General features: G+C 40.3%; 1 protein-coding gene across 3 annotated transcripts in view; it reads left to right on the forward strand.

Moving 5' to 3' along the window:
• The window catches only part of LOC133539965 (cytoplasmic dynein 1 intermediate chain 1), a 167,196-nt gene that overhangs the window by 137,538 nt on the left and 3,137 nt on the right, over positions 1-26,521 (forward strand). For all 3 annotated transcript variants that reach the window (XM_061882388.1, XM_061882387.1, XM_061882389.1), the window contains 5 exons: positions 8,367-8,480; positions 12,392-12,525; positions 15,400-15,544; positions 21,904-22,044; positions 25,251-25,376. In XM_061882388.1, coding sequence (XP_061738372.1) covers positions 8,367-8,480; positions 12,392-12,525; positions 15,400-15,544; positions 21,904-22,044; positions 25,251-25,376 — 660 coding nt within the window. The remainder of the gene's footprint in view (positions 1-8,366; positions 8,481-12,391; positions 12,526-15,399; positions 15,545-21,903; positions 22,045-25,250; positions 25,377-26,521) is intronic.

A 26,521-nucleotide genomic window follows, 5' to 3' on the forward strand; every position in this document is an offset into this window, starting at 1 on the left:
TCAGGAAAGTGAGAGATGAATTATACAAAGTGAAAGATGAATCATATCAAGTGAAAAATGTATTATTTAAAGTGAGAATTGAATGATATAAAGTGAGAAACAAAGTGTATAAAGCGAGAATTCAATGGTATAAAGGGAGAAATAAATGATTTAAAGTAAGAAAGGAATCATATAAATTGAGAAATAAATTCTATCTAGTGAGAAATAAATGATATTAAGTAAGGAATATATGGAATCGTGAGAAATAAATTATAAAAAGTGACAAATAAATAATATAAAGTGAGTAATACATTATATAAAGTAATAAATATATTATTTACATAGAAAAATAAATTATAACAAGTAAAAAATGCAGCACGGCGGAATAGGGGTTAGTGCGTCTGCCTCACAATTCAAAGGTTCTGAGTAGTTCTGGGTTCAATCCCAGGCTCGGGATCTTTCTGTGTGGATTTTGCATGTTTTTGACGTGACTGCGTGGGTTCCCTCCGGGTACTCCGGCTTCCTCCCACCTCCAAAGACATGCACCTGGGGATAGGTTAATTGGCAACACTAAATTGGCCCTAGTGTGTGAATGTGAGTGTGAATGCTGTCTGTCTATCTGTGTTGGCCCTGCAATGAGGGAGCGACTTGTCCAGGGTTTACGCTGCCTTCCGCCCGATTGTAGCTGAGACAGGCACCAGTGCCCCCGCGTCCTCAAAGGGAATAAGCGGTAGAAAATGGATGGATGGATAAAGTAAGAAATAAATCATATGAATTGAGAAATAAATTATTTGAAGTAAGAAATAAATGATATCAGGTGATAAATAACTGATAAAAAGTAAGAAATAAATGATAACAAGTGATAAATAAATTATATCAAGTGCGAAATAATTTGTATCAAGTTAGAAATAAACGATATGAAGTGAGAAATAATTATATCAAGTGAGAACTAAATGATATCAAGTGAGGAATAAATTGTCCTGGGTCCCGACTCTGGACAGCCAGTACTTCATCCATGGCCACCGGACCGGACCCCTCCACAAGGGAGAGGGGGACAGAGGAGAAAAAGAAAGAAACGGCAGATCAACTGGTCTAACAAGGGGGTCTATTTAAAGGCTATAGTATACAAATGAGTTTTAAGGTGAGACTTAAATGCTTCTACTGCGGTAGCATCTCGAACTGTTACCGGGAGGGCATTCCAGAGTACTGGAGCCAGAATGGAAAACGCTCTATAGCCCGCAGACTTATTTTTGGGCTTTGGGATTCACTAATAAGCCGGAGTCCTTTAAACGCAGGTTTCTTGCCGGGACATATGGTACAATACAATCGGCAAGGTAGACTGGAAATAGACCGTGTAGTATTTTACACGTAAGTAGTAAAACTTAAAGTCACATCTTAAGTGCACAGGAAGCCAGTGCAGGTGAGCCAGTATAGGCGTAATGTGATCAAACTTTCTTGTTCTTGTCAAAAGTCTTGCAGCCGCATTTTGTACCAACTGTAATCTTTTAATGCTAGACATGGGGAGAACCGAAAATATTATGTTACTGTAATCGAGACAAGACGTAACAAACGCATGGGTAATGATCTAAGCGTCGTTAGTGGACAAAATGGAGCGAATTTTTGCGATATTACGGAGATGAAAGAAGGCCGTTTTAGTAATGCTTTTAATGTGTGACTCAAACGAGAGCGTTGGGTCGAAGATAATACCCAGATTGTTTACAGAGTCGCCTTGTTTAATTGTTTGGTTGTCAAATGTTAGAGTTGTATTATTAAATAGAGGTCGGTGTCTAGCAGGACCGATAATCAGCATTTCCGTTTTTTTGGCGTTGAGTTGCAAAAAGTTAGCGGACATCCATTGTTTAATTTCATTAAGACACGCCTCCAGCTGACTACAATCCGGCCTGTTGGTCAGCTTTAGGGGCATGTAGAGTTGGGTGTCATCAGCATAACAGTGAAAACTAACACCATATTTGCGTATGATGTCACCTAGCGGCAGCATGTAGATGCTGAAGAGTGCAGGGCCAAGGACCGAACCCTGGGGAACTCCAAACGTTACCTTAACATTGTCCGAGGTCACATTGTTATGGGAGACGCACTGCATCCTGTTAGTAAGATAAGAGTTAAACCAAGACAGGGCTAAGTCTGACATACCAATTCGTGTTTTGATACGCTCTAATAAAATATTATGATCGACGGTATCGAAAGCAGCGCTAAGGTCGAGGAGCAGCAACATAGATGAAGCAACAGAATCCATCGTTAGCAATAGATAATTAGTCATTTTTGCGAGGGCTGTCTCCGTAGAGGGATTTGCCCTGAAACCGGATTGAAATGTTTCAAATAGGTTGTTAGACGCTAAGTGTTCATTTAGCTGCTCTGCAACAATTTTTCCGAGGATTTTCGAAATAAAGGGAAGGTGAGACACCGGTCGGTAGTTTACCATGAGGTCAGGATCAAGGTCAGGTCTTTTAAGGAGAGGATGAATAACCGCTCTTTTGGATGCTAGGGGAACAGTGCCAGAGGAAAGTGATAAGTTTACAATATATAGCACTGATGGACCTAATAATACAAAGAGCTCCTTGATAAGTTTCCCAGGAAGTGGGTCAAGTAAACATGTTGTTTGTTTTATTCCATTTACAAGTTGTAACAATTCTTCTAATGTTATTTCATCAAAACGAGAGAAACTATTTTGGAGGGCAGTATTCGCAGTATATACAGTCGTATCTGTGGGAAATACATGATATAAAGTGAAAAATAAATGGAACAAAGTGATATATAAATGATATCAAGTGGGAAATACATGATATGAAGTGAAAAATAATTGGAATTAAGTGAAAATCAAATGATATAAAGTGAGAAATAATTCATATGAAGCAAAAAATAGATTATATGAAGTGAGAAATAAATGATAGTGTAAGAAATAATCTATATATGTTGAGAAATAAATGATAACAAGTGAGAAATAAATGATATAAAGTGAGAAATAAATGATATCAAGTGAGAAATATATGATGTCAAGTGAGAAATTAATGATGTCAAGTGAGAAATAAATTATATCACGTGAGAAATAAATAACATGAAGTGACAAAATAAATGATTTAAAGGAAGAAATAAATGATATAAAGTTGGAAATAAATTAAATGAAGGTATAAATAAATGATATAAAGTGAAAAATAAATAGTATGAAGTGTGAAATAAATTATATAAAGTTGGAAATAAATTAAATGAAGTGATAAATAAATGATATAAAGTGAAAAATAAATAGTATGAAGTGAGAAATAAATGATACAAAGTGAGAAATAAATGATATCAAGTAAAAAATAAATGATATCAAGTGAGAAATGATTGATATCAAGTGAAAAATAAATGTAATAAAGTGAGAAATAAATGATATCAAGTGAAAAATAAATGATATATGTTGAGAAATAAATGATATCAAGTGAAAAATAAATGGAATAAAGTGAGAAATAAATTATATCAAGCGAGAAATAAATGATATAAAGTAAAAAATAATCAGAATATAGTGAAAATCAAATGATATAAGGTGAAAAATAATTTATATGAAGTGAGAAATAAATTATATGAAGTGAGAAATAAATTGTCAAGTGAGAAATAAATTATATGAAGTGAGAAATAAGTGATATGAAGTGAGAAATAAATGACATGAAGTGAGAAATAAATTACATGACGTGAGAAATAATGTATATGAAGTAAGATATAAATGATATGTAAGAAACAATTTTTATTAAGTGACAAATAAATGATGTCAAGTGAGAAATAAATGATGTCAAGTGAGAAATAAATGATATGAAATGAGAAAGATAAGATATTAAGTGAGAAATAAATGATATTAAGTGAAAATTAAATGGAATAAAGTGAAATAAATTACAATCATTGAGAAATGTTTTCATGAAGTGAGTAACAATACATATAAAGCAAGAAACAAATGATATAATGTAAGAAAAAAGTATGTAAAGTGAGAAATAAATGATATATAGTCAGAAATGCATGATATAAAGTAAAAAATAAATTATATCAAGTGAGAAATAAATGATTTAAAGTAAGAAATAAATTATTTCAAGTGACAAATAAATTATACCAAGTGAGATATAATTTATATCAAGTGAGAATAAAATTATATAAAGTGAGAAATAAATAATATCAAGAAATAAATGATGTAACGTTAGGAATAAATTATTTCAAGTGAGAAATAAATGATATCAAGCGAGAAATAAATGATATAAATTAAAAAATAATCAGAATATAGTGAGAATCAAATGATATAAGGTGAGAAATAAATTATATGAAGTGAGAAACAAGTGATATGAAGTAAGAAATAAATGACATGAAGTGAGAAATAAATGATATGTAAGAAAAAAATGATATCAAGTGACAAATAAATGATGTCAAGTGAGAAATAAATGATATGAAATGAGAAATAAATTATATGAAGGGAGAAATAAATGATATGTGAAAAATAAATGAAATAAAGTTAAATAAATTACAATCATTGAGAAATGTTTTTATGACATGAGTAATAATCTATATAAAGCAAGAAACAAATGATATAATGTCAGAAAAAAGTATATAAAGTGAGAAGTAAATGATACGTAGTCAGAAATACATGATATAAAGTAAAAAATAAATAAATTATATCAAGTGAGAAATAAATTATATAAAGTAAGAAATACATTATTTCAAGTGACAAATAAATTATACCAAGTGAGATATATTTTTTATCAAGTGAGAATAAAATTATATAAAGTGAGAAATAAATAATATCAAGTAAGGAATACATGATGTAAAGTGAGGAATAAATGATGTCAAGTGAGAAATAAATTATATCAAGTGACAATAATTCATATCAAGTGAGAAATAAATGTTATCAAGTTGAAATAAAATTATATCATGTGAGAAATAAATGGAAAAAAATGAATAATAAATTACATAAAGTGAGAAATAATTGATATCAAGTGACAAATAAATTATATCAATTGAGAAATAAAGTATGCCAAGTAAGAAATAAATAAGGTCAAGTGAGAAAGGATTTGTACAAAGTGAGAAATAAATGATATTAAGTGAGAAATAAATAATATGAAGAGAAAAATAAATTATACCATGTAAAAAATAAATGCTATAAAGTGAAAAATAAATTATATGAAGTGAGAAATAATGTATATCAACTGAGAAATAAATTATATCATGTAAGAAATAAATGATATCAACTGTGAAATAAATGATATCTAGAGAGAAATCAATTATGTCAAGTGAAAAATACATGATGTCAAGTGAGAAATAAATGACATGAAGTGAGAAATAATCAATCAATCAATGTTTATTTATACAGCCCTAAATCACCAGTGTATCAAAGGGCTGCACAAACCACAACATCCTCGGTCAAGCCCACATAAGGGCAAGGAAAACTCACCCCATCGGGACGTCGGTGACAGTGACAATGATGACTATGAGAAACCTTGGAGAGGACCGCATATGTGGGCAATGTCCAACTCTGACACAGTCATAGCAAAAAAACTTGTTCTAACTTAACTGACTCCTCACCCAGACTAGCAAGCTCGCGTCTTCCATTTAAATCCAGCTTCAGGATGGAAGGAAGCGGTGTTCTGTGGGGATTAGCCTTTTGCTTTGTTGTTAGCCCCGCTCGGCATCCGCGCTTCTGTTTCCGATCACACCGCTTTTGTGTCTTCCATAGACGGTCCCCGCTGGTACTATAGTCCGCTGCGTCAAAGGCGAAGTATTCCCATGCTAGCGAGGTGGTCCAACGTACACGCATCTTTCAGTCCAAAACGGCCCGATCTATTCACATCCAGAATTGTCTGGCGGTCGTAAGTGATCACGGAGTGTCCACGCTGTAGGCCAGCCATGAAATTTGCAGAATTGTCCGGTATTTTTTGCCAAATGTTCTCTTTCTACCATGAGCGTCTGTAGCCGCAGCCCGTCAAGGCGCCGTCAATGACCAGTGAGCGACGTACTGTTACTGACCAAATACAAGTGCTGTCCTAGTAGGACTCTAATAAATAAATGATTTAAAGTAAGAAAGAAATGATATAAAGTTAGAAATAATTTAAATGAAGGGACAAATCAATTATATAAAATGAGAAATAAATGGTATGAAGTGAGAAATAAATGATATGAAGTGAGAAGTAAATTATATCAAGTAAAAATAAATTATATAAAGTGAGAAATAAATGATGTGAAATGAGAAATAAATGATATGAAGTGAGAAACAACTTATATCAATTGAGAACAATGTATATCAAGTGAGAAATAAATTATATAAAGTGAGAAATAAATGATATGAACAGAGAAATAAATGATATGAAGTGAGAAACAACTTATATCAATTGAGAACATGTATATCAAGTGAGAAATAAATTATATAATGTCAGAAATAGATGATATCAAGTGAGAAATAAATTATATCAAGTGATAAATAAATATTATCAAGTTAGAAATAAATGATGTCAAGTCAGAAATACATTATGTCAAGTGAGAAATAAATGATATGAAGTGAAAAATAAATGGAATAAAGTGAGAAATTAATTACAATCAGTGATAAACGTTTTTTATAAAGTGAGTAATAATCCATATAAAATGAGAAATAAATAATATAATGTAAGAATAAAAATATATAAAGTGAGAAATTAACGATATACAGTAAGAAATGCATGATATAAAGTAAGAAATCAATTATATCAAGTGAGAAATAAATTATTTAAAGTAAGACAAATTATATAAATTTAGAAAATGATATGAAGAGATAAATAAATGATATAAAGTGAGAAGTAAATAATATGAACTGAGAAATAAATGATATGAAGGGAAAAATTAATAATATAAAGTAAGAAATAAATGATAAAGTGAGAAATAATTGGTGTCAAGTGAGAAATAAACTATATCAAGTGAGAAATAATTTATAGCAAGTGAGAAATAAATGATATCAAGTGAGAAATAAATTACATAAATTTAAAATAATCGGAATTAATTGAGAAATAAATGATATCAAGTGAGAACTAATTGATATCAAGTGAGAAATAAATGATATGAAGTAAGAAATCATTTATATCAATTGAGAAATAAAGGATATCAAGTGAAAAATAAATGATAACAAGTGAGAAATAAATTATATCAAGGAAGAAATAAATGATGTCATGTGAGAAATAAATTATATGAATTGAGAAATAATTGATATCAAGTCAGAAATAAATGATTTGAAGTAGGTCTGGCCGATATAATGATATATACGATATATCGCGGGTTTGTCTCTGTACGATATAGAAAATGACTATATCGTAATATTCGCGTATACGTTCAGGCTCTCCTCGCTCTTTCCCGTGTCTCCTTCTCGCAGACAAGCAGGCTCAGATTCTTACATACGTCACAACTGTCACGTCATACGTCACACACACGCCCTCGCAGAGCAGAGAGGTAGCGGCGGGGCTAACGTTAGCTGCTAACGTAGCCGTACGAGAGAAAGATGGGGCGGATCTGGTAACGAATGAAGGAAGACTTATTTCCCAATAAAAACAGCAGAGTTTCCATCGTCTGGCGGTGGTTCGGCTTCAAGTGGGAATATGTCGAACAGACAACCGTCATTTTTCAAGTGTGGGGGGGAAGAGCGTTGCTATAAAAAGTAGCATTACTGCTAATATATAGCAACGTTTGTAAAGTCACTCGCTAGAGTATGAAGATAATTTCATAACCTTAGTAACATACCACATATTGATAGACGAATACTATTTGATTTCCTATTATGCAGCTCATTTTTATTTGACACTCAAAATGTCTCTGACAATCTTGCACTTTCTGTTTTGGAAATGACTTGAATGTTTGTGTCATTGCTTAATAACTTTAATAAATACACTTTTGGTCAATTGACTTAGTTGTGATTTCCCTCTCTGCATGAAAGTTTAAAAGTAGCATATATTAATGCAGTATGAAGAAGAATGTTTTAATGTAGACACATAGAATCATCATACTGCTGTGATTTTATGCATCAAATGTTCCTTCAAAGCCAAGGCAAAATATCGTAATATATGGCCTAAAAATATTGCGATATTAAAAAAAGGCAATATCGCCCAGCCTTAATTTGAAGGGAGAAATAAATGATATGAAGTAAGAAATAATTGATATCAAGTGAGAAAACAAAAGATGTCAAGTGAGAAATAAAGGGTATCAAGTGACAAATATATGAAATCAAGTGAGAAATAAATGACAAAGGGGAATCATCCCACCTGCAGAGATGTTTTCTTTGACCATCACAGCTCATTCGTTGATTGATTTTGGGGAAATTATTGACCATGTTTTTATGTATGGGTTTACTTTGGAGACATTTGTGATGGCACCTTTGATTGATTTATTCTTGTATGCAGCACCCTGTGTACTCGGTGAAGGTGGTGGGCACCCAGAATGCCAACAACCTGATCAGCGTGTCAACAGACGGCAGGATGTGCTCCTGGAGCCTGGACATGCTGGCTCAGCCTCAGGTACGCTGGTTTGGTGGATGCATTCCTAGCCCCTTCCTGCTCCGTCACTGATAAGATTGTTCAGCGCAACTTTCCTTAGAATTCCTGCTGTCTGCAACTTTAGTGCTGACTGGGCACGTAACGACACACGCTAATGATGATGACTGCGCTAGAACTTTTGACAGTATTACCATTTTAAATGAAAACAATCCAAAAACCGTGACTGATAACTGCACTTTGATCAACTCAGGGACAGACTGATGCGAGCTTAAATGCTGGGATAAATTCAAGATCCTGTTCATATAAACGGGAGATAAAGACATTTGTGATATTTGATCTTGCAAGCTGGACTCCCTTACAACACAGTGATCCTTCGATGACATGGTGCCTTCAAGGACCACCGAACAGAGGAGGACGCCACAGCGCATGCCAACAAAGCATAAGTAAAACAACACATGCAAAATAGTAGGCCGACTTGTTTAAAACAAGTCAAGTTTTCAGTAAATCTAAAAGTACTTTGCACGGCGATAACATTGATTATTGTGATCATTTTGGTGATTGGAAGTGTTCATGTGTGACGCAGGAGCACTCATGCTTCCCATTCAGAAACGCTCTGAAATGGATCTTTTCATTGTGTTGAATTTGGTATTTTGCAGTAAAACAAGATTTAATATCTTATTTCCTTGAATTGCCGCCGGGGCGCTAATTAATTTAATACCTCGTCTCACTCCTGCGCTTACCAAAGGCATGCGGTAAAAGTAAGCATGCGCTAATTATTTAAAACCTCTTCTCACTCCGTCACTTTCCAAAGGCATGCAGTAAAAATTTGAGTATGATGCAAGGATACCATCATGAAAAGCACATTTAATTACATTTTTTTTATTATAGTCTTACTTTTACTTATAAATGAAATCCATGCCAGCTCCTTCTGATCAAAAGCATCGATAACTTGTTTACTTTATTACCTCCTGTTTCGATTGGAAGTCCATTTTAGAAAACCGCTATCAGACCGCTGCTGTCAGTTAGCTCAGCTCCTCAAGTGTGGGGGCGACGACAGAATTATCCTCGGACAACTCCCGCTCCCGTTCTGCTCCGTGGGTGATCTCTTTATCCCACCGCTGCCACCAGGAAGTGTTATTGTATAAATCATACACTGGGTATTTAGGACTGGAATATGCTTTATTTCAGCCCGGTTGTTTACATAGCCAGCTTGGGTGTTACATCCTAAAAGGTCCGTCGTTCACCTGCCGCGTCATATCCGTCCCAGCACAATTCACGTCACTCATTGTCACTTCTTCTGCAGCTGAGTAGTCGCAAGAAAGATCATTAGCGCCCTCTACCACCAGGAGGCGGGAGTCATTTAATGACTCATATTTGACACACGCAGCTACGGTATTGTTTGAGGCCGTCGTCTTGCGGGTTCCCAGGACCACCAAGGAAGGACATGGCTTGAGGAGTTAGACTTTGTTTATTTTTCAACAAAACCTCAGTCCAGGTCGCTCTTCCGCTCCTCCTCTCCGCTCGCTCGCCGACGCCACCTCCTCGCCTGTCTGTCGGACCGTCGGCTCCCCCTCTCCACAGCTATATTAATAAAACATAGCTGCTTAGTGTTCTTTTTAGCATACCAGTATTCAATAGCTTGGACCTTAAATCCTACAGAATATCTTCTTCCCTTTATGCGATTTCAAAATACCGGTATTGAAATCAGCCTCCTCCATTTTGAAAATGATGACAGGGGAAGTGTCACTTGTGACGTCACGAGTTTGACCCGCCGGTAATACTAAGCATGCGCTAATTATTTTGCGAAGCGAGTTTGACCCGGCCATAATTCAAGGCAGGCGCATACTATATGCCCGGCGGCAATTCAAGGAAATATGGTAATTTGTTTTTTGCACAAAACAGCAAATTACATTTTAGTTTGCATAAAAAAGTATAAAAATATTCCACATACTGTAGATAAACACATTCTGAGGTGAATAAAATAAAATCGGGCTTGGAGCCTAATAGCTGCAAAATTACTTGATTTATGGATCATTTTAATCATAAATTAACTATAAATCATGTATGAATTATAAATCATATTAATCATACATGGAATTCCAAATCATATTAATTGTATATGAATGATCAATCAATCAACCAATTAATGTTTACTTATATAGCCCTAAATCACTAGTGCTCAAAGGGCTGCACAGCCGCGAGAGTCCAGTCCAAAGCGGATCCAACACAGCAGGAGCCAGCAGGAAACCATCCCAAGCGGAGGCAGCAGCGCAGAGATGTCCCTAGCCGATACACAAGCGAGCGGTCCATCCTGGGTCCCGACTCTGGACGAGCGGTCCCTCATCCATGGCCATCGGATCGGACCCCCTCCACAAGGGAGGGTGGGACATAGGAGAAAAAGAAAAGAAACGGTAGATCAACTGGTCTAAAAAAGGAGTCTATTTAAAGGGTAGAGTATACAAATTAGTTTTAAAGTGAGACTTAAATGCTTCTACTGAGGTAGCATCTCCAACTGTTACCGGGAGGGCATTCCAGAGTACTGGAGCCCGAATGGAAAACGCTCTATAGCCCGCAGACTTTTTTTGGGCTTTGGGAATCACTAATAAGCCAAAGTCCTTTGAACGCAGATTTCTTGCCGGGACATATGGTACAATACAATCGGCAAGATAGGCTAGAGGTAGACCGTGTAGTATTTTATACGTAAGTAGTAAAACCTTAAAGTCACATCGTAAGTGCACAGGAAGCCAGTGCAGGTGAGCCAGTATAGGCGTAATATGATCAAACTTTCTTGTTCTTGTCAAAAGTCTAGCAGCCGCGTTTTGTACCAACTGTAATCTTTTAATGCTAGACATGGGGAGACCAGAAAATAATACGTTACAGTAATTGAGGCGAGACGTACCAAACGCATGGATAATGATCTCAGCGTCTTTAGTGGACAAAATGGAGCGAATTTTAGCGATATTACGGAGATGAAAGAAGGCCGTTTTAATAACGCTTTTAATGTGTGACTCAAAGGAGAGAGTCGGGTCAAAGATAATACCCAGATTCTTTACCGTGTCGCCTTGTTTAATTGTATGGTTGTCAAATGTTAAACTTGTATTATTAAATAGAGGTCGGTGTCTAGCATATGATAAATAATATATGAATTATAAATCATTTGAATCATACATGATTTGTAAATCATATTATTCATACATGATTTACAAATCATATTAATCATATATGAATTATAAATCAAATTAATACATATCTAATGTAAAATCAGGTGTACCCGAGTATGCATGTCATGTACAATCAGGTGTACCCCAGTATTCATGTCATTTACTATCAGGTGTACCCCAGTATTAATTTAATGTACAATCAGGTGTACCCCAGTATTAATGTAATGTACAATCAGGTGTACCTTAGTATTCATCTCATGTACAATCAGGTGTACCCCTGTATTCATCTAATGTACATCTAGGTGTACCTGAGTATTCATCTCATGTACAATCAGGTGTACCCCTGTATTCATCTAATGTACATCTAGGTGTAGCTGAGTATTCATCTCATGTACAATCAGGTGTACCCCTGTATTCATCTAATGTACATCTAGGTGTAGCTGAGTATTCATCTCATGTACAATCAGGTGTACCCCATTATTCATCTCATGAACAATCAGGAGGTGTGACCCAGCATCAAACTAATGTACAATCAGGTGTACCCCAGTATTAATCTAATATACAATCAGGTGTACCTGAGTATTCATCTCATGTACAATCAGGTGTACCCCAGTATTCATCTAATGTACAAAAAAATGTACCTCAGTATTCATCTCATGTACACCTCAGTACTGTCACATTGATGGCATCTTTGAAAAAAACTTCACACACGGTATCACAATAACTATGATGTGTGTGTGTGTGTGTGTGTGTGTGTGCGTGTGTGTGTAGGAGACTATGGAACTGGTTTACAATAAATCCAGACCAGTGGCAGTGACTGGCATGGACTTCCCCGCTGGAGATGTCAACAATTATGTGGTGGGCAGCGAGGAGGGCACAGTGTACACTGCATCTAGACATGGCAGGTCAGAGGACACACACACACACACGCACACACGCACACACACACACACGCACACACGCACGCACACACACACACACACACGCAACATGCTGATGGAGGTGTAGAGGTACCAATCATCTATTCAAAAGTGTTACAAAAAGGGCAAAAAGTCCATTTGTAATTCATGTTTCCACTCAGTCAATTGTGTGTCACTGAGGAACCAGATGAGAGATGAAAGAATGAGTACGTCATTGTGGGGACCGGGGCCACACACTGGATTCAACCTTGTCTGCAATATACTACTTAAAGGGGACCTGTGATTACTGTAGTCTTTTTTAAGGTATGAATGTTGGATACTCCTGTTAAACAATGCCCTGTACATGCAGCACTGTGTATACACTGTGTGAACTGTACATACACTGTATGTACTTTATATACACTGTATGTACTTTATATACACTGTATGTACTGTATATACACTGTATGTATTGGATGCACTCTATATACACTGTATATACTGGATGTACTGTAGTGTATGTACTGTATATACACTGTATGTACTATGTATATACTGTTTATACACGGTATGTACTGTATATAGACTGTATAGACTGGATGTACTGTAGATACACTTGATAGGGACGGCGTGGCGCAGTGGGAGAGTGGCTGTGCGCAACCCGAGCGTCCCTGGTTCAATCCCCACCTATTACCAACCTCCTCATGTCCGTTGTGTCCTGAGCAAGACACTTCACCCTTGCTCCTGATGGGTGCTGGTTAGCGCCTTGCATGGCAGCTCCCTCCATCAGTGTGTGAATGTGTGTGTGAATGGGTAAATGTGGAAGTAGTGTCAAAGCGCTTTGAGTACCTTGAAGGTAGAAAAGCGCTATACAAGTACAGCCCATGTATTTATTTATTATATACTGTACATACAGTACATACTGCATTTACTGTATATACGCTGTATGTACTGTAAATGCAGCAAATATTTTGTAACAGAAATACTGCAGCACATATAAATACTGCAACACATCAGAAACACTGCAATGCGTAGAAATACTGCAACATGTAGAAATACCGCAACATGTAGAAATACTGCTACACACAGAAATACTGCAACATATAGAAATACTGCAACAATTAGAAGTACGGCAACATATAGAAATACTGCAACATACAGAAATACTGCATCACTTAGAAATACTGTAACATTTAAAAGTACTGAAAATCATAAAAAACCCCGTTTCCATATGAGTTGGGAAATTGGGTTCGATGTAAATATAAACGGAATACAATGATTCGCAAATCCTTTTCAACCCATATTCAGTTGAATATGCTACAAAGACAACATACTTGATGTTCAAACTGATAAACTTTTTTTGTTGTATCAAATAATAATTAACTTTAGAATTTGATGCCAGCAACACGTGACAAAAAAGTTGGGAAAGGTGACAAAAAATACTGATAAAGTTGAGAAATGCTCATCAAACACTTATTTGGAACATCACACAGGTTTTCAGGCTAATTGGGAACAGGTGGGTGCCATGATTGGGAATAAAAGCAGCTTCCATTAAATGCTAAGTAATTCACAAACAAGGATGGGGCGAGGGTCACCACTTTGTAAACAAATTGTCAAACAGTTTTAGAACAACATTTCTCAATAAACTACTGTAAGGAATTTAGGGATTTTACCATCCACGGTCCGTAAAATCATCAAAAGGTTCAGAGAATCTGGAAAAACCACTGCATCTAAGCGATGATATTACAGACTTTTGATCCCTCAGGCGGTACTGCATCAAAAACCAACATAAGTGTGTAAAGGATATCACCACATGGGCTCACGAACACTTCTTAAAACCACTGTCAGTAACTACAGTTGGTAGCTACATATATAAGTGCAAGTTAAAACGCTGCTATGCGAAGTAAAACCCATTCATCAACAACACCAAAGAACGTCGCTGGCTTCGCTGGGCCTGAGCTCATCTAAGATTGTCTGATGCAAAGTGGAAAAGTGTTCTGTGGTCTGACGAGTCCACATTTCAAATTATATTTGGTGTTCTCCGGAACAAAGAGGAAAATAACCATCCGGATTGTTTTGGGCTCCAAGTTCATAAGCCAGCATCTGTGATGGTATGGGGGTGTATTAGTGCCCAAGGCATGGGTAACTTACACATCTGTGAAGGCACCATTAATGCTGAATGGTCCATACATGTTTTGGAGCAACATATGCTGTCATCCAAGCAACGTTATCATGGACGCCCCTACTTATTTCAGCAAGACAATGCCAAGCCACGCGTTACAACAGCGCGGTTTCGTAGTAAAAGAGTGCAGGTACTTTCCTGGCCCGCCTGGAGTCCAGACATGTCTTCCATCGAAAATGTGGGGCGCATTATAAAGCATAAAATACGACAGCAGAGACCCCAGACTGTTGAACGACTAAAGCTCAACATAAAACAAAAATGAGAAAGAATTCCACTTTCAAAGCTTCAACAATTACTTTCCTAAGTTCCCAAACATTTATTGAGTGTTGTTAAAAGAAAAGGTGATGTAACACAGTGGTGAACCTGCCCTTTCCCAACTACTTTGGCACATGTTGCAGCCATGAAATTGTAAGTTAATTATTATTTGCAAAAAAAAAAAAGTTAATGAGTTTGAACATCAAATATCTTGTCTTTGTAGTGCATTCGACTTAATATGGGTTGAAAAGGATTTGCAAATCATTGTATTCCGTTTGTTTTTACATCTAACACAATTTCCCAACTCAAGTGGAAACAGGGTTTGTAAAAAAAACACAGAAAGATACTGCGACATATAGAAATACTGCAACACATAGAAATTCTGCAACACATACACCCCCAGTCATCTGAGATAATCTGTTGTCCTCTTTTTCCTCTTTTAGCAAGGCAGGGATCTGTGAGATGTTCGAGGGCCATCAGGGGCCCGTGACAGGGATCAGTTGCCACAACGCTGTGGGCGCTGTGGACTTCTCCCATCTTTTTCTCACTTCCTCTTTCGACTGGACCGTCAAACTTTGGAGCACCAAGGTGCGTACTTCCAGTCCACAACAAAGTTGGCTTATTTGTCGGACAACCTGTGTGTGTGTGTGTGTGTGTGTGTGTGTGTGTGTGTGTGTGTGTTTGTGTGTTTGTGTGTTTGTGTGTGTGTGTGTGTGTGTGTGTGTGTGTGTGTGTGTGTGTGTGTGTGTGTGTGTGTGTGTGTGTGTGAGTGCGTGCGTGCGTGCGTGCGTGCGTGCGTGCGTGCGCAAACAGACCTCAAGCAAGGCTCACATGTTCATATTGGTAACGTTTGGCAATAATACTACATTCTAACGCTCCAAGTCTGCCACTAATACTACATTCTAACGCTCCAAGTCTGCCACTAGCGGAAGGTACTCTCTATGTTGTTGTTGTTGGCGGAAGTAGCAACAGTTGCAATGCACTCTGGGAAATCATTGCGCCCTGAGAAGGAGTTACAATAATGCTTAAAATGGACATGATATCACCAATTTGCTTGTTACTTCATGACACACATGCTTACAGCATATACACTAATTTTCAAACCATAGGGCGACACCAGATTATAAGGCGCATTAAAGGGGGTCATGCTATGATTTGTTGTTTACATGTAAAATACTTCCTGGTGGTCTACATAACATATCATGGTGCTTCTTTGCTCAAAATGTTATGTTTTACACACCATCTTCAAGACGCTTTCTGCAGCGTCTTGTGGGCACTCCTATCTATGTGCCTCCACTTTAACAGCGTATTCTCCCTGTTAGCCATGTGGTAGTTTTTAGCGCTTCCCTAGCAAGTCTATTGAAAGATATAATTTGGACGTGTACGCTACTTTGTATTAGAAATGGCAACAGCAGAGAATGAATGCCCCACAACAAGAGGAGAGAGAAAAAAGATGAACTTATTGGCTACGCGTGGACTACGATGGCGGACACGCGCACATTTTCAGGACTTATGCAGATCCCAAATACACATCAGCAGGTACCAATAGGTAAGAAAACAAACAAAACACCAGATAATATGTCTGCTAGTAGGTGCCATTTTGATGTCCTTACACACAATCCATAATAATACCGTATGGTGAAGCACAGTACGTCTGACTACGGTAGCCATAATGCTCCGACAATCCATCAAGTGGCCTGGCTTCTTAGCTTACCAAAGTTGTACCAAAACATTCTGTAAGTTTTTTGAGCGCTGTGTGTAGTGTTCTATATTCTCGATGGAACATCATTTTTGGTGTTGCTTGCTGACGTCATTTATTGAACAGGCATCACCCCGCATTCCACACATATCTCTTATGTATGACCACCATCTTCTGGTCACACTTATCATTACAACGTGTACCCTCCACACGTATCTCCTATGTATGACTGCCATTTTCTGGTCACACTTATCATTACACCGTGTACCAAATAAAATTGCTTTAAGGTCGTAAGCACAAGCAAGTACACTGGATCACCAGGTTATAAGGCACACTGTCCATTTTGGAGATAATGAAAGTATTTTAAGTGTGCCTTATTGTCTGAAAAATATGGTATATAAAACGGTGTTGGAGGTTTTCAGAAGGCTTTATAGGCCGAATAGATCCTACCCCCATTACCTGCACTGTTAGTCGCCTCTTACTAGCAGATTTTTATTCTGTAGACCGTACAGAAAAGAGTGTGTTTGTTCTTGTATCACTTTAAGGTCGTGGATGATCCTCAAACCCTAAAAAAAACATTGCTGCAGTTTTCTTATAGGGTTTGAGGACCAAGGATTTGATTGATCAGATTTTTTTGCTTTTGTAACTTAGAACATTTTGTGATGATTTTGAAGAAGCTCCGAGCAGGTGTTACAAAAAGGGACATTTAGTGGTCCAACTTTAAACATCCTGTCAGCAGATGATATCAAGTGAAGCAAGTCTGAACAGAGCAAGTATTGCATTTGTTTATATTTCAGTTCACCGAATGCTTGAGTGACAGCCATTATTCAGTCCCACAGTGGTGGTGGTAAGTTCCTTGAGGTATAGACTGAGGGGAAACATCCTTGGCTGGTACATCATAATAGTAATATGGACAGCAGGAATACGTGTATGAACAACATCCAGAAAAGTGCTGACTTTTCAGTTAACCTGAGATGAAAAATGGTGCTGGGGTCTGAGCAGTTCTTGGGACATATCTTCGTTGCTAAAGGGCAAAAGTGGGAGAAGTGTTCGACTTCACCGTTATAAAAACTCAGATTCATGGATCCATGAGGATTCATGGGGGGCGGCGTGGCGATGTTGGGAGAGTGGCCGTGCCAGCAATCTGAGGGTTACTGGTTCAATCCCCACCTTCTACCATTCTTGTCACATCACTTGTGTCCTTGAGCAAGACACTTCACCCTTGCTCCTGATGGGTCCTGGTTAGCGCCGTGCATGGCAGCTCCCGCCATCAGTGTGTGAATGGGTGAATGTGGAAATAGTGTCAAAGCGCTTCGACTTCTTCAAAAAAGGTAGAAAAGCGCTATACAAGTACAACCCATTTACCATTTATGGATCCTCTCCTTTTCTCCCACTTTTTGGTGCACACTACTGCCACCTACAGGACTCCAACTTACACATATCGTCTATATTCCGGACTATAGGCCGCTACTTTTTTACCTATGTTTTACAGCTAATGTATGGATCTTTCTTGTGCTATTGTTTAAAAATGTACTTCCTGTTTCGTGCTTAGAACCGGAAGTATAATTCCCGCTTTGTCTACTATTTGTCCATAGCGCTCCTACTCGTATGGATTCTTCATTCATCACTCCAAGCAATGTTTGCAAGTTTTACAATATAACTAAAACAATTCTCACTGACTAAACCGTCCCATCTGTGATGTCTGTAAATGGGTTTCCATGCATATTTGTACGTGCTATCGTAATGTAATCAAGCTAGCGTTTTTAGCATTTACTAGTATGCTAACCCGTTTAAGAGTATTCGTGTTAGTATTATAAACTTAAAATGGCATTCTTTTTGTATTGTTTTAGTTTCACAAATTCCCCAGTAAATTCACCAAAACTTCACCGTGGAATTACTGGGCCTGCTTAGCTGATTGGAGAGCTAGCTTGCGCAGCTATTGGGTCCATCACCCTGACTTCTGTTCTGTTTGATCCATTGTTTTACTGCCGTGTTACAGACACTGTTTGGAAACACTTAAGGTATGGTAATAAACATTTTCAGAATATTTTTTTCCAGTATTTATCGGTGCGGTTAATGTATGTAAAAATATGCATTTTTTTTCTAAAGTTTGATGGGTGTGGCTTAAATACTGGTGCCCTAATGCCCGTAAAGTACTGTATGGTTTGAAATTGGCGCCAATATTTTCTTTCCAGACATGGTTGAAAATAACACATGACATAGATTCACCCAGTCCCAACAATAATTACACCTACACACTCTGTGAATTTTTCAGACTGTGCATAAAAACTATTGATTTGACCAACATTAGCACTTCATTTTGTAGTAATATGCACATGGCAAGATTTGATGAAAATAATTATTTTTCCGACTTTTTCTTGGTGATTCCTCATCGCTCTGGCTGATTGTTTGACTTGATGTCCAAATAAGTATGTCCACAGGGCTCTGATGTCACAACTTTATGGTTTAGGGCATTGTTTAACAGGAGTATCCAACATTTATCCATCAGAAACGACTATGTACTTAAAATTCTCCTTTAAGTAGTATATTGAAGACAAGGTTGAATCCAGCGTGTGGCCCCGGTCCCCACAATGATGTACTCAGTCTTTTATTTCTCTTATGTTTCCTCAGTGACACACAACTGACTGAACGCAAACGTTCATTACAAAGGGACATTTTGCTAAACAGTTAAACACTTTTAACATCAGCATCTTTAAATACAGGTGCACTCCATAGCTTTGCAAAGTACCGTAATCACGCTACAGTGTTTACTAGACTATGTGCTACATCAGCATCTTTAATTACAGGTGCACGCTATAGCCCGCAAAGTACCTTAATCACGCTACAGTATTTACTAGACTATGTGCTCCATCAGGAAGAGGGCGGAAGGAATGAGCCAGATTGAACTTTCTAGGAGCTCTGCGCTCTACTGAATTGTCTGATTGATCCTCTGCCAAGTGGGACACCTCACCTTGCTTTGATATAGTTGGCACTAATAGATGCAATTAATTAACTAATTAGTTTTGACATCATAACACTGAGGAAGAATGGATAGTTTGTCACATTCCTCTTGGTGACTCTGCAAGAAGGTTATGGAACTGTTGCACTTTACTTGGTTCTTTTGTTTTGTCCTTCCTTAGCAGAATACCTCAAAAAATTACTTTCATGAAACTTGAAATAGGATAATGTACAACTGATTGGATGATTTTTGGGGTTAGGGTTTCCTTATGTGTACCTTTCTATGATTATACATGCTGGCGGGCCCTCAGAGTCAAAGATAGTGGATGACTGACAAGAGTGTTCATTCCCTTTCTTTTAGTTCCGCTATAGATGGCTCCAAAAGTTACAGGCAGATTTTAGGGAATGGCGTAATGTAATGGACAGCCTGTACTCCATGGCGCGTTTAGACATTTAACGTTTTGGGAATGGCCAAATTTAAGGGACAGCCCATACTACTTGGAGTGTTTAGACATTTAACGTTTAGGAAATGGCCAAATGTAAGGGACAACCCTTACCACATGGCTGTTTAGACTGGCAAAAAAACAAAAATCCGATCTGTATCTCTCAAAGGCAAAAACATCAGATTTGGTGTACGGTGTAAATAGGGCCAAAAGTGCTTAAAATCTGATCTTGTGCATCGGATTCAGACGACATCAGGAGTTAATCCTGAACTGATTAGAATCGGATCTTTCCAAAGGTGACTTGAGTCTAAACCTGAATGAGACTCAAATGTTATTTTTATGTCATCTTTGTGCGAGGTACTACACTCGTGTGCACCAGAAATACGGAGTCACCAGTGGAGAAGTGTGCAGGAGTGTGGAGGTGTGTGGAGGAGTGTGCAGGAGTGTGTAGGTGTGTGGAGGAGTGCGCAGGAGTGTGTAGGTGTGTGGAGGAGTGTGCAGGAGTGTGTAGGTGTGTGGAGGAGTGCGCAGGAGTGTGTAGGTGTGTGGAGGAGTGCGCAGGAGTGCGGAGAAGTTTGGAGGAGCACGGAGGAGTATGGAGGAGTACTGAGGAGTGTGTAAGAGTGTAAAGGAGTGCTGAGGAGTGTGGAGGAGCGCAAAAGAGGGCGAAAGAGTGGGGAGGAGTGCCCAGGAGTGCAGAAGAGTGTGCAGGAGTGTGGAGCAGCACAGAGGAGTGCAGAGAAGTGCGGAGGAGTGTGGAGTAGTTCGGAGGAGTGTGCAGGAGTGCGGAGGAGTGTGGAGGAGTAGTGTGCAGGAATGTGGAGGAGCGCGGAGTGCACAGGACTGCACAGGAGTGTGTAGGACTGTAAAGGAGTACGGAGGAGTGTAGGGGAGTGCAGAGGAATGTGGAGGAGGAGTGTGCAGGAGTGTGGAGGAGTGTGTAGGAGTATAAAAGAGTGCGGAGGAGTGTGCAGGAGCGCAGAGGAGTGCGGAGGAGTGTAAAGGAGTACGGAGGAGTGTGAAGGAGTGCGGAGGAGTGTGGAGGAGTACGGAGGAGTGTGGGAGAGTGCGGAGGAGTGCAGAGAAGTGCGAAGGAGTGCGGAGGAGTGTGAAGGAGTGTGGAGGAGTTCGGAGGAGTGAGCAGGAGTGCGGAGGAGTGGGGAAGAGTGCGGAGGAGAGTGCAGGAGTGTGGAAAAGTGCGAAGGGGTGTGTAGGAGTTTGGATGAGTGTGCAGGACTGTGGAAGAGTGCGGAGGAGTGCAGAGGAGTGCGGAAGAGTGAGGAAGAGTGCGGAAGTGTGCGGAAGAGTGTGGAGGAGTGCGCAGGAGTGCAGAGGAGTGTGCAGGAGTGCAGAGGAGTGTGCAAGAGTGCGCAGGGGTGTGGAAAAGTGCACATTAGTGCGCAGGAGTTTGGAGGAGTGCAGGGGAGTGGGGAGGAGTGTGCAGGAGTGTAGAGGAGTGTGGAAGAGTATATTTATGGCGGCGTGTGAGGCATTGATCAAGATGAAGAGCGAGCAGCACAGCGCTTCAAGGCCTCATGAGACAGCACCACTCAGTCTGAAGCTCACTCTCCGCTTCTTTCTTCGTCTCCTCCACAGCTGAAGGGGCATCATAACCATTTTGTCTGCACACACGCCTCTCTCCTCCTTCCACAGTGCATCATAAACATTTTGTTTGCAGCACAACAAGCCTCTCTACTCCTTCTACAGTGCATTATAAACATCCACCATTTTGTCTACAGCACAACAATCCTCTCTCCTCTTTCCACAGTGCATCATAAATATTTTGTCTGCAGCACAACAAGCCTCTCTACTCCTTCCACAGTGCATCATAAACATTTTGTCTGCAGAACAACAAGCCTCTCTACTCCTTCGAAGACAACGCCGACTACGTCTACGACGTCATGTGGTCGCCCGCACACCCCGCCCTCTTCGCCGCGGTCGACGGGATGGCTCGTCTCGACCTCTGGAACCTCAACGACGACACCGAGGTGTGTGTGTGTGTGTGTGTGTGTGTGTGTGTGTGTGGGTGTGTGTGTGTGTGTGTGTGTGTGTGTGTGTCCTGAGGACTACGCCAAAACACCCCAGCTTTCCCTCCCTCCTTCTCACATGGGTGTGTCCTACTAACCCTGACATGTGACATCGTCTTGTCCGGCTCTCCCAGTCGCCGTGCTGACGTCCAGCACAACACATTATAGAAAAAAGTACATATAAAAGTATACATAAAAGTATATTTTCATATGTACTTTCATGTATATTTCATACATCCATATACTTCCATATAATCTTGACTATACATCCATATACTTTCATGTATAATTTATACTGTCAGGTTGACTTTGTGACGAACCCCAAGATGCAGAGAAGGCGGCAGGCATCGTGCAGGTAAACATGATTTAATTCAACACTAAAACAAGAACAAACAAAAGGGTACAAAAAAAGGGCGTGCACAAGGCGGAGAACAAACTTGGCTATGACCAAAAGCTAGCACAAAGGCTAACTGTGGACTACAAACAAAAACACTTACTGTGACATGAAGGAACCATTACATGAGCAGAGTGAACAGAAGTAGACACAGCTACAACGATAAGTATTAATGACATTAACAGGTAGTGGTGACAATAACCCAGCACTGACTGGAAGAGAAGGCAGCTTTGAATAGTAACTGGCTGATTGACACCAGGTGTGGCCAGGTGCTAATCAGGGGACACAGCACTCAGAGAAACAAGCAGGAAATGACCAAAATAATAGGGATGACAGGAAACAAAGACATACACAGAGGAAAAACTAAAACAAAACCAAACTGTCAAGGACAAACCTGACAGTAGCCCCCCTCTCCCTAACAAATACCAGATGTTCTAGAAAACCACCCGGCCCCCCCGAAAAAAAAGTCCAGAGTCAAGGGTGGGTGGATGGAGGACAAGGCGGTGGGCCGCCAGGCCAGGTGTCCCCGCAACCAACGGGGAAGAGTCAGGTGGTGACGGCGAGTTGAACGCCGCTGCAATTGCCGAGGTGGTCGCCCGTGAAACGAAAAGAGTATGGTGGCCCCCCGGACAGGATGGTGGTAGCGCCCCCTGCTGCTGGCCCACCGGAAAGGACGGCGGTGGCGCCCCCCACAGCTGGCCCACCGGAGAGGACGGTGTTGGTGCCCTCTGCTGCTGGCCCACCGGAGAGGATAGTGGTGTCGCACCCTGCTGCTGGCCCACCGGAGAGTATGGTGGCGCCCCCTGCTGCTGGCCCACAGGACAGGATGGTGGTGGCGCCCCCTGCTGCTGGCCCGCCAGCCAGGATGGTAGTGGCGCCCCCTGCTGGTGGCCCACCGGAGAGGATGGTGGTGGTTCCCCCTGCTGCTGGCCCACCGGCGAGGATGGTGGTGGCGCCCCTTGCTTCTGGCCCACCGGAGTGGATGGCGGCGGCGCACCCCGCTGCTGGCCCACCGGAAAGGACGGCGGCAGCGCCCCCCCGCTGATGACCCACCGGAGAGGACGGTGGTCGTGCCCCCTGCTGCTGGCCCACCGGAGAGTATGGTAGCGTCCCCTGCTGCTGGCCCACCGGAGTGCGTGGTGGCGTCTGCTGGCGCTGTAGGTTGCAGATCCACCGGAGATGATGGCGCCGTAAATTGCAGAGCCACTTGCGTGAGGACTAGCTGTGCCTTCTCAGCTGCACAGCTACCCATAGCCCCCCCCCCCTCAAGGGACGGATCCCAGACGTCCCCAGATAGGCCCACAGACGACAGGGGTGGGTGAGAGAGGGCTTGAAAAGCGGCCAAACTTTTCTTCAAATTAGCCATAAATTCCAGCGCTTTGTTAAGCCTCTCCTTCATGGAAATCTCTGCGGGGTTGGTGGTATGCTGGATTATTCTGTCACATTTTGTTGTTGACGAACCCCAAGATGCAGAGAAGGCGGCAGGCATTGTGCTGGTAAACATGATTTAATTTAGCACTAAAACAAGAACAAATAAAAGGGTACAAACAAAAGGCGCGCACAAGGCGGAGAACAAACATGGCTATGAACAAAAAATAGCACAAAGGCTAACTGTGGACTAGAAACAAAAACATTTACTGTGACACGAAGGAACTATGACATGAGCAGAGTGAACAGAAGTAGACACAGCTACAACGATAAGTTTTAATGACATTGACAGGTAGTGGTGAAAATAATCCAGCACTGACTGGAAGGGAAGGCAGCTTTAAATAGTAACTGGCTAATTGACACCAGGTGTGGCCAGGAGCCAATCAGCCGCAGCTGAGGCGACACAGCACTCAGAGAAACAAGCAGGAAATGACCAAAATAAAAGCGCTGACAGGAAACCAAGACATACACAGAGGAAAAACTAAAACCAAACCAAACTGTCAGGGACAAACCTGACATATACATCCATATACTTTCATTTATACTTATACTTCCATATACTTCTGACTATACATCCATATACTTTCATGTATACCTTATACATCCATTTACTTTCACGTCTGCTTTGCTATATTTTCATGGATAAAAGAGTTATAGATGTCGTCACATTGGTGTGGCTAAAAAGCAGAATCTTCCTCTCGGCGTCACCATGGAGACGACACATCCAATATGTTCTCCCTGCCACTTTGTCCTAAGTCCACCAAGTCACGACGATGTCATTGATAGCATCAAGCAGGAAGTACACATGATGGTGTTCCCATGGCGCCCTCCACACTTACAGGAAGCATTTTCTTCCACGCAGGAACATTTCATTATGGACGCCATCACTGCTCCCACAATGCGCTCACTGACAAACCTTTGCTCTCACGCACACACACATGCACACACACACACACAGTCTAATAGCAACAGACTTGCATTGTTAACATGATATTAAAAACACACACAGTCATAACAACATTAACGGAGAAGTGCGGAGCGCCTGCTTCTCATTTCCAGCAGACACACACACACCCACTCACACACACACACGTACATTTCTATAGACTCAAGTGAATGTGCTGTGTCGGGGTGCAGTGGGCGGAGCTGCGGGCGCCAGCGGGCGCGCAGCTGGTTGTGTGAACCGACATGGCGCCAAGGCCTCGCTCTCCACAGGTGACGCGCGTCAGACGCCGGTCACATGTCCGCTGATAGGAGAAGGTTTTCTTGTCCTTTACCAGAGTAGGCAAGCAGCGCGTGCAACAGGTGTGTAGTGGCTCACACCATCTCTTGTTGTGTGCGCCAGGTCCCAAGCGCCAGTGCCACCATCCCAGGGGCCTCGGCCCTGAACAGAGTCCGCTGGTCATCCGGGGGCAAGGACGTGGCTGTGGGCGACTCGGAAGGACGAGTGTGGGTCTACGATACTGGAGAGGTACGACCTCATCATTATTTACTATTGGACTTCTATGCTGTCAAACTCAAGGCCCCGGAGCCACATTTTGCCCAATACAAGCTTCATCTGTCTTGCTCGGTGACCTCCATGTTTCCATTTGGACACAAGATCATGGCTGACAGCGAACATGACCATGATCTGCTCATGCAGCAAATGTTGTTTCACCTTTCAGAGCCACAAGAAATCTTTACAAGAAAAGTTACAGCTCTTTTTGCTTGTGATGTACAACATAGCCACTAAGCATGGAGATAACCTAAAAAGGACTATTCAAAAATTGATTCTTAAAACCAAAAAAAATTGATTTGTCAAAATCATTATATTTTTATAATGGAAATTTAAAAACGTGATTCGGGTGTGAATCAATTGTTTGAGCACCCTAATCATTCACAGAATTACAATTTGTTTGTAAAAATTAAATTCAACATTTACCGTATTTTTCAGACTATAACCCGCTACTTTTTTCCCCAAGCTTTAAACCCTGCGGTTTATACAAAGGTGCAGCTTATCTATGGATTGGTCTTTGCAAACAGCTCAAGTATGGAACTGATTCAGGATAAGATAGATATGGGGGGAATTATGTAGCTGCAGTGCTGATCCGAAAAGGCCACAAAAATAAGGTAAAAAAACACATGAAAAGAAAAGGGAAAAATCAAAAGCAAAAAAAAAAATCTAACAATGTTGTAAAAAGGATCCACTTTGAAGAAACTGATCAAAGTGTTTACAAAGTACAAGAGGAATCCTGATGAACATCAATATTCTCAACAAAACATTCAAGTGTTGGTGATTCTTGCCACCCTAATTTATTGATCAGCCGTCAACCTGTGTCCACACGTATCTCTTATGTGTGACTGCCATCTCATGGTCAGATTTATTACGCCATGTACCAAACCAAATAATTAATACGAAAATTAGGCGCACTCTCGACTTTTGAGAAAAGGAATGAAAGGATTTCAAGTGCGCCTTATAGTCTGAAAAAAGGGTTCTGTTGTCCAGATGGTGGTTCAGTTGAGCCCAGAAAAGGTGGTGCACATTATATCTGTGTGCTGAACATTCCCGGGTGTACCTTGCCTTTCGCCGAGTACAGCTGGAATAGGCTCCAGGGACCCCTAAAATATGATGCATTA

The sequence above is a fragment of the Nerophis ophidion genome, linkage group LG21 (assembly GCF_033978795.1).
Source record: "Nerophis ophidion isolate RoL-2023_Sa linkage group LG21, RoL_Noph_v1.0, whole genome shotgun sequence".
Classification (NCBI taxonomy): domain Eukaryota; kingdom Metazoa; phylum Chordata; class Actinopteri; order Syngnathiformes; family Syngnathidae; genus Nerophis; species Nerophis ophidion.